Consider the following 14,133-nt stretch of genomic DNA (forward strand, 5'->3'; position numbering starts at 1 on the left):
AGCCCACCATGTACCTAGAGGCGGGGCCTCAGGGCAGGTGTGTTGGCAGACGTGGTGTCAGGGCATCAGCGTGAGCATGGGATGCAGGCAGAGCTAGCCTGGCATCCTGCTGAGACCTTTAGAGTAGGGAACGAGAGGCATGAGGGAGTACAGGACGGTCCTCACGCACAGCCACACTTGCAGCCCCACCAGCAATAAAGAGCATGTTTAAGAAGAAAAGTGAAGATGGGTTTTGTTCCGGGGGTCCCAGCAGAGGGTCTGCTGTGGGGGAGGGCCGAGCTAGGTGTAGCACACGGGGAGCAGATGGGATGACAGCCTGGACTGCCTGTGTGGCCATGAGGACTCAATGTCACCACAGTATCTCTCAGAACCCTTGGGTCTCAGTTTCCCCATCAGTCCAACAGTGATAATGATGTGTGCACACCCCCTTACAAATTAAGCTAAGAAGGTCAAAGAGCTCCAGGTCACCTATGTGATGACTGGCCATGCAGGCAGGCTGTCCTGGGACGGGTGGGGCCATGCACTGCCAGCCGTGGGTCGCCGCCCAGCCACAACCTCCTTGACTGGACCCAGCCTCCGCCTGGCGCTCTACCAGCACTGGTCCCTCCACGACAGCCTGTGTAACACCTGCTACACTGCGGCCAGGTTCAAGCTCTGGTCTGTGCATGGGCAGAAGCGGCTCCAGGAGTTCCTTGCTGACGTGGGGTAAGTGACCACCTTGGCCCGCCCCTCAGCCCCTGAGGAAAAGGTCCCTCCCCTTTACTGTGACCAACATCCAGCGGCTGCCTGTTTCTACGTGAAGCGCCTCGCCTGGAGACTCCAGAGTATCATCTAAAGGTCCCGTGTTTGCATGCTCTCCGTCCTACTGGTATTGAGCAATCTCCATCTAAAGCCAGGTCCCTCAGCCTGCCTTTGGCCCGGGGCACGAACCTGGGGTCCCGGGATCGAGTCCCGCATCAGGCTCCCGAAGTGGAGCCTGCTTCTCCCTCTGCCTGTGTCTCTGCCTCTCTCTCTCTCTCTTTGTGTGCCTATCATAAATAAATAAATAAATAAATAAATAAACAAACAAACAAATAAATAAATAAATAAATAAATCTTTAAAAATAAATAAATAAATAAAATAAAATAAAGTCAGGTCCCTCTTGTGACCAGTGCTTGTCATCTTTCCAGCCTCCCCTTGAAACAGGTGAAGCAGAAGTTCCAGTCCATGGACATTTCCTTAAAGGAGAATTTGCGGGAGATGATCGAGGAGTCTGCAAATAAATTTGGGTAAACTCCCGTTTTTCTGGATTAAGCTTGGTTCAGGCTTCAGCTTTAACCATGTTCCTAAAGTAATGCAAAAACAAGATAGCACAAATGAGTGTGATCCTGTCTAGCCTTTCACTATCCTTTTAACTTTGGGTTAAAAGTGGGTCCGGGGGGGCGGGGGGCACTTGGCGGGATGAGCACTGGGCATTATGCTAAATGTTGGCAAATTGAACTCCAAAAAAAAAAAAAAAGTTAAAAAAAAATAATAATAATAAATAAGTAAAATTACTTGATTAAAAAAAAAAGTGGGTCTAGAGAAGTCCAGGTCCTTACATCTGGGGCCAAGGTGCAGACCTCTAGGTTGACCTGATCTATTGCTCACTGAACACAGGCAATGGCCCTGGGAAGGGCCCCCTGAAGCCAGGTTCAGGCAAGCTTTGCCTAGGAGATGCTGTGGCTGCTCCTAGTATCCCGGGATGTGGGAGGGGGCCGCACACACATCTCTGCTCTCCTCCCCACCAGTGGAACAGCTTTGGACAAGGCTCTTAGTGCCCCAGGTTACAGGGCTAGGATGTCAGGTCTGCATTCTGGGACCAGAATGGTCTTGCCATGAGCCTTAGCAGGGGCCCCCTGCTAAGGGAAGGACACTAGTACATCTGCTGGCCTGGCCTGGCAGTGAGAGCTCACCACAACTTGAGAGCACTCCCACATGCATGCAGGAATAACAGCAGTGTTGCTTCCTCCCACTGCAGGATGAAGGACATGCGCGTGCAGACTTTCAGCATTCACTTTGGGTTCAAGCATAAGTTTCTGGCCAGCGATGTGGCCTTTGCCACCATGTCGCTGATGGAGAGCCCCGAGAAGGATGACTCAGGGACAGATAACTTCATCCAGGCTCTTGACAGTCTCTCCAGGTAGTGGGTGTGGCTGTGGGCTACTTTCCCCACAGGCCATCTCTGGATCTCAACCTAACACTCTTCAGGAGGCACGTCACAGGGACCCCAGGTGTGGGGATGACTGTGTTCTGCAGAAACTGAATCACAGTTTGTCAGAACCAGGGGTGCATTTGACACATTTTCTATCCATCTTTAATACCTTTAATATGTCACTTCCTCTTGAATCCTTTTAATCTCCTTTTTTTTTTGTTAAAAACTTTATTTATTCATCAGAGAGACAGAGACATAGGCAGAGAGAGAAGCAGACTCCATATAGGAAGCCCGATGCGGGACTTAATCTCAGACCCCGAGATCACGCCCCATGCCAAAGGCAGACAGACGCCCAGCCACTGAACGACCCAGGCATCCCTAATCTCCTTTCTTTTTTATTTAAAAATTGTTTTCACCTCCTTTCCCTCTTTAGGCATTATTTGTGGTGTTTATTCATCCTTGTGTTTTTTTCTAGTTTAATCTTTATTTAACAATTATTTTCCTTCTATTTCTAATTTTTCTTATCTCATTTCCTGAGATGCCTTGTTTTGTGTTTTAATGTCTCTTAGTTTGCTTTGAAATAGAACATTACAGTGTTGACCTTTTGGGGGCACATCTTTCTAGAGTACTTCATTGTCCATAGGGATGCTCAGTGGCTCCTTATCCCTTTTTTACTGATAGTAACTTTGAGAAGATTTGACCTTGGTTCTTGTCTGTTGTTCTTTTTTTGTGTGAGTTTTGCTTCCCTGTCTTTCGGGGGAGGCATGATTCAGACAGCTTTTTGAACTTCAGAGAACTGCCCTTTCTTTTGCCTTTGTGCAGTGTTAAAAAATTTAAGGGTCAGCTTTCTGGGGTTTCCTGGCCCGGTTTCCTAGCATACTTTTTCTAAGCAGCTTTACTGAGCTATAATTCATATACTATGTAGTTCACCCATTTAAAGTGTACAATTCAATGGATTTCAGTATGTTTACGAGGTTGTACAAATATCACCACTACCTGATTTTAGAACATTTTTATTGCCTCATAAAGAAAACTTGCTCCCCTTAGCTGTCACCTTCCAAATCTCCCATCTCTCCCAGCCCCAAGCAACCACCAATCTACTTTCTATCTTTATAGATTTACTATTTTGGACATTTCATATAAATGGAATCAGACAATCCTTGGTCTATAAATTTGAGGCTCCTTTCCCTTAGACTAATATTCCCAAGGCTCATCCGTGTTGCAACATGAAGGAATTTCTTTCCTTTTTATTGCAAATAAGATTGTTTGGACATCCCATATTTTATTCATCCATTAATCAGTTGACAGGTAGTTGACAGTTGATTTGGTAGTTTCTACCTTTTGACTGTTATGAATATGCCACCATAAGTACACATGGATACATTGTGTGGATACATTCGTTGCTCTTGGGTACAGTAGAATTGCTGGGTTATATGATAAGTCTGTTTGACTTTTTTTTTTTTAATTTTTATTTATTTATGATAGTCACACAGAGAGAAAGAGAGAGAGAGAGCCAGAGACACAGGCAGAGGGAGATGCAGGCTCCATGCACTGGGAGCCCGACGTGGGATTTGATCCCGGGTCTCCAGGATCACGCCCTGGGCCAAAGGCAGGCGCTAAACCATTGGGCCACCCAGGGATCCCGCTGCGCCACCCAGGGATCCCTGTTTGACTTTTTGAATAATGGCTAGACTGTTTTCCAAAGTGACTGCATCATTTTACATTCCCATCATCAGCGTATGAGAGTTTGAATTTGAAGTCCAAATTTTTAATCTCAATTATCAATGTCCAGTTTATCTTTATTCTTGTTTCTTATGGTTTTGATGTGTCATATCTAAAAAGCCATTTAAGAATTTTATAGTTTGGGCCTTTACATTAGATGTATGATTCGTTTGAGGTAAAATTTTATGTCTGGTGCAAGGGTTCAACTTAATTCCTTTGGACATCCAAATTGTTCTAACATCATCTGTTGAAAAGACTTCTTTCCCCTGCAGAATCATTTTGGTGCCTGTGTTGAAAATCATAAATGTGGGAATTTATTTCCAGATTCTCAATTAATGTTCTATCAACTGGTATGTCTATCCTGCCTTCTAGCAGCAAGTTGTACTAATTGAAATCTGAGCCATCTTGGTTCTTATTTCTTTGTAAATGCATACCCATCCCACCTAAAGAAGCTTGTAGGATTTTTTCTTTTCTTTTTAGTGTTTTGTGATTTCATAATGATATGTCTCGGGTGAATCTTGCTTCATAGGTTGTACTGGGTTCTCAGGTAAGCCCTTTTAATCCAAAGCCACAGATTTTCCAGCTTGGGAATGCTTTTGTACTATTTCTTTATTATTTCTTCCACACATACATCAGCGTTTTTTGTTTTCTCCTGGTTTCCTAGAACAATACTCTGTCTCTGATTTTGACTTATGTTTTCCACGTCTGTCTTGTTATCAATGTGAAGGAAGCTTCTTTATCCTGTAGTCTTTGAGTGAATTTTTAAATTTTTTGCGGTCACTTTACTTTTCACAAACACTTCCAGTTTCTGATTGTCCCTTTTTCATGGCATCCTGTTAGTGTTTTATGAATGTCTTAGTTCCCCAGATCTCTTTGAAGATATTAATTAGAGTTCATTTTAAGTTTTATTTTGTTCTCCAAATTATCTCTGCTTCATCTAGGGTCATTTTTTTCAGGGGAGGCATTTCTTAAATATCTGGTGGTACTCACATTCAAGACAGGGGCTGTGGAAGCCTCTTGAGGCCTTAGGTCTCTGGGTGTAGCCTACTGGCTAGAAGGCATTGCTTCTCTCTTGGTGGGTGGGGAGCCAATATAACACTTTGGGACTCTTAACTTCTGGGTGCCCTTCTCCATAGAGTTCATTTTAATGTATTTAGAGGAGAATGCTCCTTTCTGGGGTGGAGGTGGGCAGATAAAAATCCATCCATCGAATGTTAGGGTCCCTTATATCCTCCCTTTTGCCCTTGCCCTTTCCACTCCTCTGTCAGAGCCCTCTGGGCACTTTCCAGGACCTGCTGGGCAGTGTCTTCCCTCTTGGCTTTCAGTCTCCTGTCTTCTGATGCCAGTACCCCCTCTCACCTCTCATGTTGGTCACTGTGAATTTATACATGTTTTAATCCTTTCTGTCTGTCTTTCTTTCTTTTTCTTTTGAGAGAGAGAGCATGAGCAGGGGGTTGTGCAGAGGGGTAGAGAGACAGAGAGAGAATCTTAAGTAGGTTTCATGCCCATCATGGATCCTGATGTGGGACTCAATCTCACAACCCTGAGATCATGACCTGAGCCAAAACCAAGAGTCTAGATGCTTACTCAAATGAGCCACCCGGGCACCCCTAATCCTTCCTTTTATTTGAAAGGGAACTCAGGAAGAAAAGAATAAAACTCATACCCACATACCCTCCCAGGAACCAAAGGTTCTATTTGTGACTGTGCTGAAGTTGTGTGTCTGCCCTGTTACAGGAGTAACCTGGATAAGCTCTACCATGGCCTGGAACTCGCCAAGAAACAGCTGCGAGCCACACAGCAGACCATTGCCAGCTGCCTCTGCACCAACCTTGTCATCTCCCAGGGGCCCTTCCTCTACTGCTCCCTCATGGAGGTCAACCTTCCCATGGACTGATGGGTTCCCATGAACAGATGGGTACCAGGCCATGCCTGCCAACATACCCCTCTGACTATCTCTATGTCCTCCCCTACAGGGCACTCCGGACATTGTGCTGTTTTCCAAGCCAGCGTCCCTGAGCCTGCTTAGCAGACACCTGCTTAAGTCCTTCGTTTTTTCGGTGAGGAACTGGGTGGGTGGGTGCCAGAAGGTAGAGCCTCAGAGAAGAGCTAGGACTGGGCATGAGAGGCTGGCCATGGGGTACTGGTAGTTGTGTACCAGCAATGGGGTCTAGGAAAAGCTCACTTTTTCTGAGCTGTGTTTTCCTTAGCTGACCCTTGGGAATCTCAGTTCCTATAAGCTCTGATTTCATCACTTGGCCATCCTGGTCACTTGGACAAGTAGGAAGGCACCTTATGGAGCACGTGGGGCTAGGGCTTGTGTTCAGCTATGGCAGATCAAGGGAAAATGAAGTTAATTGTAGCACAGACTTGCTTCACAGCAAAAGCTTGTTTTCTGAGCTGGCTTTCCCTTTTCCATGTATGGTTCCATCTTCTGTATGGCCTGACATTCTTCTTTGCCTGGCTGGGACAACCCCCCTACCCAACTAACATCAGGCTTCCCACTGGGTATGATCACAAAAGGGAGGATCCTGCATATTTCAACAATCAAAGTCTTACTCTGCTTCCTGGATGAAGATTTACACTGGGAACTACTTTAAACAAAATGCTTAATAGGAGGTTGACATTATCTCAAACTGCTGAACTGACCTATGAAATGATTGAGGATTATGTGAAGACAAATAATGACAAAAGGTGGACTAGGGACAAAAGTCTTCTAGGCTCCATTCAAATCTCAGCCTCCTCATTTACCAGTTGTGTGCTGGGAGGTCAATTATTTGACCTCTAAGCCTCAGTTTCCTTATCTGTAAGATCGGTGAATTTTTTCACAGGACCCATCATTTATCAGACATTTCTTTTCTTTTTTTTTTTTTTTTTTAGATTTTATTTATTTGTTTATTTAGGGGAGAGAGAGAGAAAGACCATGAGGGGGGCAGGGTAGAAGGAGAGGAATAAGCAGGCTCTCTGCTGAGCAGGGATCCGAAGGCAGATGCTTAGCCAACTGAGCCACCCCTCAGACATTTCTTAAGCAATCACCACCAGCCAGGCTCTTATGTCATAAGGTGACCAACTATCCTGGTTCATGTTCTCGAATGCCCTTTAGTCCTGGACAAACCAGGATAGTTGGTCACCTTTGTTGTAGGATGTAGATACAATGGATACATCTATGAAGGAAATAATTGAGTCTCCATGTTGAGGGAGTATGCATGTGGGTAAAACGGACAGATGTGGAAAGATTATTTATAGTGTCAGATGGTAGCACACACTATAGAACAAACTGAAGCAGGATGAGAGAGGGGTTGGTTGAGGAGGTCCTGGAGGAGGTGACAACTGCCAAGAATCGAAAGGAATTGAAGGAAGGAACAGCCAAGAGACATTGGCACAGAAGGAGGCTGGGAATAGGGTGTCACAGCCTGGGAGGGCAGCTGGAGATTTGAGCATCTCTGATGAAAGGAAGCCCCTGGAGGCTTTTGGGGAGTGGGTGGCTAGCCCTATTAGGGCTCCTAGGCACTGAATGGTGCACTCACCCCATGAGACCATGACTAAGGGTGCACTTTCCCTTCACAGACGAAGAACCGGCGCTGCAAACTGCTGCCCTTGGTGATGGCTGCACCCCTGAGTGTGGAGCAGGGCACAGTGACTGTGGTGGGCATCCCTCCAGAGACTGACAGCTCAGACAGAAAGAAGTGAGCTAGGTTCTGCATCTCCTGGGAGTTGGGAGCCCTGGGGGTGTCATTGGCCTATGGACTCTGCTGAATTGGATATCTTTACCTTTAATGCCACATCAAAGATAGCCTTTTCCACCATGTGGCAAGACTTTGAGGACTTAAATATGTGGGCTGCAGGTTAACCATTGATCTTCTGCCTTACCACTTGACTGGACTTTTAAATGCTTTTAGTTTGTTGAAGGCCTCCCAGGCAAGAGTGTCTGACTCCCCCAGCAGGACCAACGTCAGACCCACCCAGGATAGGCTCACACCTACACGGGGGTGTGATTAGGTGCCCTGGCTCTCTGTGGCCTTGGATGGGAACCTCAGGTCACCCACTCCAGAAATTAGGCTTTACATGCGAACTTCCTCAAGACCAGCTCTGTGTGATGCCTTCAAAACCCTCATGAATGATCATTCACCATCTTATTTGGGCCTCACACTAACCTTTGAGCAGAGCCAGACAGTATCTCCCATCCCCACCCCCACCTCTGTGAGTCAAATTCACTGCTCACTGAACCCCAAATTCAGGCATTTGCCAAACATTTAAAAGTTCAGTTACAAGAGCTAACATACAAGAAACTGTTCACTAGGTGTGGGTGGGGATGTGCACACCCAGACTGCCTGCCTGCCTGAGCTTGCTACCACTCCCGAAGCAGAGCTCACCTGTGCCTCCATGGTTTGGGCAACAGGTAGAAGGTCCAGCTCCACCCGCATCAGCCCTTTGTGCATATTTTACGAAAGTGACTTTAAATGGATGACAATTTACTTGTCATCTCTTATTGGACATTTAGGTTATTTTCAGCTTTTTGTTGTTATAAGCAATGTATTAGTGGGTTTGTGAATGCACAGGCTCATCTTTTTGTGCTTTTGAGAAGCTTCTCTCACCGTGTTCTAAGTGTTTTCCTTGCATCTGCTGATCTGAGTTCTCACTCTCCTCCTAGAGCAAGGTCAGGTTTTCTCCCACCCACTCCACACCTGGTGTCGGCCCAGCAGGCGGGGCCTTGAGGGGGTCCCCGGTTCTCTCTGCTGCTCCCTTCTTGCTCTGCATGGCCAGAGAGCCCTGGGACAAATCCCAGGGGCCACATGTCACCGTCCTTGGGTGTCTTTGCCTCTCTGGCAGAGTCAGTGCTCCCCAGCACATCCCAGGAAGTAACCTTGGTGAGGTACTGACAGCCGGGAGCAAGACACCCCCACACAGCTCTCTGGTGGGGAAGCTCAGGAGCCATGGACCACTCGGTGTCCTGCGCCCTTCAGCTTTCCCAATTAGCTCTTAGTGGCCTCTGCCATGGAAGACATGGTCTTGGATCTGGATCAATCCTAGCTCTGCTCTTGTGAGCTTTGACCTCCTTCTGTGTCTGCAAAGGCCATTTAGCAAGTTGAGAGAGACAATGGACTTTTTTAAGACAAGTGCTTCCATGTTGCTGGGCTGCTTTCCAAAGCCATGCTGTGGATCTTGGATTCGTAGTCACATGGGGTGGAGCTGGCCAGGAGCTCCTGGGCTGGGTTCCCAAGGCAGCCAACAAGCACTTCCCCCGTGGACCACCACAGCCACTTGCGTCCTCATTGTGGCCATCGATCTGTTGCTATATGTGACTGTGCTGGTTTGTGGTTAGCTCTGACTGGTGTGCACAGTCTCTGTGAGAGTTAATGTGGAGGCCTGAAGCACATGCCCCTCCTTTGCCTGTTCTCCCTGACTATAATCAGCCCAAGAGTCCCTTTCCCAGGATGTTCTCCCTCCACTGTCAGCCTCACTACCTGCTGCAACCCTGAGCCCAAAGGGTGGATACGAGCTCCTGGCCATCCCTCTGCCCCACACCTTGCCCTCAACAGCCCCAACTGGGCTGTACCCTGGCATACTCCTGCCCCCCACTGAGTTACAGTGGCACACTGCACCCAGCCCTACAGGCTCCTCCCATTCCCCACCCTGCTGTATGCGACTCAGTCTCATCTGAGGCCCCCCCATGCCAACATGGTTCCCATTGAGCCTCTGCCTCTCCTGTCCCAGCTGTCAGCACAGTGCCAGGTATGAGGGAGGCTGCAGTTAGGGCACCGTGGGAGGTGCCCAGGGACACTTGTGCCTTGAGGGCTGAGAAAGGTTCAGCTGGATGCAGGTGGGAGCAGCAGTGAGAGATGGTGACTGTCCAGTGAGTGGGGGTAAGGCCTCAGAAGACTGGCCCAGGAAGGGGTACGAATGCCAATAGGCAGAACTGGTGGCCAGGGAGGAGTCTGGGCTAACTCCAATGTCTGTCCCGGGGCCTTAGGAAGATCCATTACAGTGGATGGGTCCCCAACATGCTCTTATGTGTCCACAGCTTTTTTGGGCGGGCATTTGAGAAGGCAGCGGAGGGCACCAACTCCCGGACACTACACAACCATTTCGACCTCTCAGGTAAGAGTCTGCTGCACTGGGGCCCTTTTAAGTTCAGTGCTGGCTTTGAACCAAGGAAGCTGACATCGCCAGAAATACCTTGTCAACAGCCCTCTCACTTTCCTGGAGCCAGCCCTGGGCCTGGCTACTCCAGGCGGCTCAGGGAGCTCTAGGATGCCCAAGGTCTGCGCTCCTCTCTGGGCCTCGATGGGCTCCCAGGGCAGAGAGGGAATAGGTGTTCCCCATAAAGCCCTAGGCCTGGCTTCAGCCTTACAGTCCAGCCCTTGAGACCATTTCACCAAGGAGTCTGGAGTCTGGAGGACTGGCCACTAGAGCCTCTTGGGCCAGCCTCACCTTGCCAGGGTCACCTGCCCCTCCTGTGGGTGTGGAAACAGCAGGGCCAGCAGCAGCCTGAGGGCACCGCCTCCAAGGCTATGCTGGCCACCACCACAGGCCAGCAGCTCCTGTCTGCTGTCGTGCAGAGTCCCACCTGAGGGCTGCCACATGGTCCTGAGTACTGGCCTGGGCATTGGCCCCACCCTGATGTTGCATGAGCCCAGGGAACGGAAGAACCAGTCCAGGTGGCTTTGTAGACTGGTCAGTGCTCCCCGCAACACCCAACAGCTTCTCCATAGGCCAGTGTGGAACATGGTTCATGTTCCGCCATATTTGCTTTTTATTCTTGCTGATAGATTTTTAAGTAAAATGGACGTAGTGACCCCTCACTGCTTTGGTTAGTGTGCTTGGGCTGCCCTAACAACATACCATAGGCGAGGGCCTTAAACAACAGAAATGTACCTCACAGTTCCGGAGGCTGAAGTCCGAGATCAAGGTGTCCATGGGGTCGGTTTCTTCTGAGGCTTCTCTCCTTTGCTTACAGATGGCCATCTCCTGGCTGTGTTCTCACATGGTCATCCCTCTGTGTCTGTGTCCTAACCTCTTCTTATGAGGACCCCAGTCAGATTGGATTAGGGCCCACCCATGTGATTTTATGTAACCTAAAAACATCTTCAAAAGCCCCATCTCCAAATACAACACATTCTATCTGAGGTGCCCGGGGTTGGGCCTTCCACACATGAATTTGGGGACAGTATACTTCAGCCCATAACCCCCATCTGTCAGAAAGGACAGTTTCTTGCATCGCCATCAGCTGATTTGTTACAAAGAGTCCCAGAGACCCAGTGTTTGCCCCAGCTGCCTTGGTGTCTAGAGCTACTCCATACCAGGCCCACTCAGGCTGCAATTCTGTGTTGGGTGGGTTCACTCCCATTCCTATGTCATGTCCAAGATGTGGGAGAGGTTGGTGCTGGCCGGCCTGCAGGATGTCCCAGCTTCTCACAAGGGAGGATTTGTGGGCTGGAAGCTGCTTGGCTTCCCATGTGGGTGGAGAGCTGGGGGAGGAGGGATGTGTAGCAGAGGGAGTCAGGCCAGCACCCACATGGATAGGCTGGTCCCAGGGTTCCTGGAGCCATGGCCTGTGGCACAGATGGCTCATAGGACCAGGCTGGCCTGTTTTGCCCTGTTTGATGAGGGCCCACATGCTTATCTGAGCCTGATGGCCCCCAGAAATGGGGGCAGCTCACATTGTGCCTCCCTTCTGTAGAAGAGGACACTGAATCAGAGAGACTGGCAGCATAAGACTGCAGGCTAGCCTCCAGGAGGCCTCAGGGCCTCCTGTAACCCACCTTGGGGCATGGCTCCGTGTCCAGCAGAGTAGGAAGGCCTTTCTCTGCCCGGATCTGTTCCAAACCGCCACATCCCTGTGTTCTCTCCATTGGCGGTCACTGCTGGTTCCCTAGCAGCCCGGAGGGTCCCCCACAGACTGTAACCCCAGCCAGCCTCACTAACAGGGCAGCCAGCAGTTCCTGAGGATTAAATACAGAGGGACAGAGAAACAAGCTCTGAATTTAGAATATTCCAGGCCATTAAGGGGCTGAGTACATTTTGGAATGTGCTAAAGGGTGGTTCCCATCTTAGATGACCGGGAAGAGGGAGTTAATACACTCTGACCTGTTTTTCCTACCGTGCCTCACTCAGGGCCACACTCCTCCACCTCACAAGATGTTTTTCTTTCATTACCTCAGTAATTGAACTGAAAGCAGAGGATCGGAGCAAGTTTCTGGATGCTCTTGTTTCCCTCCTGTCCTGATGGTGAGATGTGGGGGAGGGGTGGGGAGCTGGAGAGTTCTAGTGGGGTACTTTGGGGGGGGGGGTGCTGCCGTAAAACCTACCCTGAGGGGTAAAGAGGGCCTCTCATTCCCTGCTTTGAGTTCCCCGCTTTTTCTGTCCTCAAACCAAGGCTTCTACTTCCATTTCAGACCCAAGCAGGGTTCCTGAGGAGATTTGGGGCCAACACATTTTTCCCAGGGGCGTCTGTCCCTGGGCTGGCGGCAGAGCCACAATTGGGGCATTTTTGAAGGAGCTAATTTCATTAAGCTCCTGGGACCCCTTCAGCAAGAGCTGGCATTGACCCTCTCTTGACCATGCTGTGGGCTGGGCATCAGTGAGTGACATACAGGCCTCCTGGCACTGCTGGGAAAGAGGGCGACCCTTGGGGGCCACCTGGAGCCTTGTCACCCTTTGCAGCCTTATACCAGGCCCAGGGCTAGAGAATTACAGAGGCTCCTATCTAGGCTCCTGTGCCTGACTTAGGAGAAGACAAAGCTGTTGGCAGCCACTCAGCAGATAACTATAAAATGTTGTCTCTGTGGGCCTTGCATGGGGGTGAGGTCTACAGTGATGCTCACCAGCCAGAGCTGATCCCAGTGCCACGTACACCATCTCTTTCTTGAAGGGCCCCTCAGCAAATGGGCCGGCGGCCCGTTCTGTACCTGGTGTCCACTTCTCAGCCCGAGGCCCCCCACACAGTGGATGCCCCATACGCATCTCCTTGAGCCCTGGGCTGAAACCACTGCTGAGGCAGACAGGCCCTGCCAAGGCTCTGACATAGAGGGTCCCTTCGTGCCAGCCTAGTGTCCTCCCCGTCCCCTACCATCCAGAGTAAGCTGGAAGCTGGCTGGGGCCAGGTACCCTTCCCCTGTCAGGGCCTCAGTGGGCTCTGCTGAGAATGGTATAGGGGACCTCAGGGACCCACAGTCCCTCTTTCAGGGGAGGCAAAGACTTATAGGGTTCATGTTGGGGAGAGGCTCTGGGCTCAGACCCTCTGGGTCCTCAGCAAGATCTGTTGGGTACCTCACAAAGCTGGGACTGTTTCCTCAACTGAAACTGGGCTGACACCCCTTGGGCAGTGAATACTGAGCCTTAGGATGGGGGCAGGGTATAAGTGTGGGACCCAAATCAAAGGTTACAAGTGGGAGTTCTCAGCAGGGGGCCGGTATGTGGGCCATAAGCCCTCCCCTGCGGCCTGATCAGTGATGACACCAGTGTGACTGTCCTGCCAGCAAGACAGTGCAGGGTGGACCAGCTGGGCGGGGGAGGAGCACTGTAGGGGAGAAGCCCTGTGAGGTCCCCTCGGGGCTGAGGCAGGGTCTCTGAGGTGACATGGTGGTGGAGGGCTGTGAGGCCCCATGGAGGGTTCTCCAGCAAACGACAACCTGGACCCAGCCAGTGGGCACTCTGGTTCTGCAGTGGCTCTCCACTCACGTCCAGCACTGCTCTGCCCTGTTAGTGGTGGGGGCTACTCAGAAGCAAGCCCCGCGTGCCAGAGGGAAGGCCTGGGCAGTTTGTTTGCTTAATTCAGAGAGACATCAGAATTGTTGAAATTTACTTTTCTTTCTTTCTTCTCTAGAGTTTGATCTCCGCAGACATGACCTCCTCCTTATTTATATTAACTGGGTTTTATTGAATATTAACTGGTTTTTATGGAATAAAATATTTTAGACAAGGTCCCTCGGTCTTGGTTGTGGTCATAGTGTCAGCACTTGGTTTTGCCCTGAGCTTTCTGTGGGTACAGAGGAACCTTTTCCTGTGCCCTGGGTGGCCTTGAGGCCCAGCAGTAAATAAGCGTGGGGGGTGGCCTCCCAGCTCCCTGGAGAGCAGCGGGTGGAGGTTGGGCACCTCAGCACCTGGATCTCTGCATGGCTCTGTGCCGACCACTGCCCAGTGTTGCCCGCTGGGACCTGGCCCTGCCTTCCCACCACTTCTTCCCATCTGCCTGGCCTGGGCAGCATCTCGAGCCCACCTTTTTGATTGTTCCTCC

At 49.9% G+C, this 14,133-nt stretch overlaps 1 protein-coding gene across 1 annotated transcript in view; it reads left to right on the forward strand.

The window, feature by feature from the left end:
• Nucleotides 1-13,822, forward strand: part of CDC45 (cell division cycle 45) — a 31,884-nt gene extending 18,062 nt beyond the window's left edge. The window contains exons 11-19 of the mRNA XM_025982698.2: nt 574-705; nt 1,171-1,269; nt 2,001-2,162; nt 5,634-5,772; nt 5,873-5,956; nt 7,464-7,582; nt 9,919-9,995; nt 12,059-12,125; nt 13,723-13,822. Of these exons, the coding sequence (XP_025838483.1) occupies nt 574-705; nt 1,171-1,269; nt 2,001-2,162; nt 5,634-5,772; nt 5,873-5,956; nt 7,464-7,582; nt 9,919-9,995; nt 12,059-12,123 (877 nt within the window). The 3' untranslated portion in view covers nt 12,124-12,125; nt 13,723-13,822. The remainder of the gene's footprint in view (nt 1-573; nt 706-1,170; nt 1,270-2,000; nt 2,163-5,633; nt 5,773-5,872; nt 5,957-7,463; nt 7,583-9,918; nt 9,996-12,058; nt 12,126-13,722) is intronic.
• The last annotated feature ends 311 nt before the right edge of the window (nt 13,823-14,133 follow it).

Source organism: Vulpes vulpes, chromosome 10, assembly GCF_048418805.1.
Source record: "Vulpes vulpes isolate BD-2025 chromosome 10, VulVul3, whole genome shotgun sequence".
Lineage (NCBI taxonomy): Eukaryota > Metazoa > Chordata > Mammalia > Carnivora > Canidae > Vulpes > Vulpes vulpes.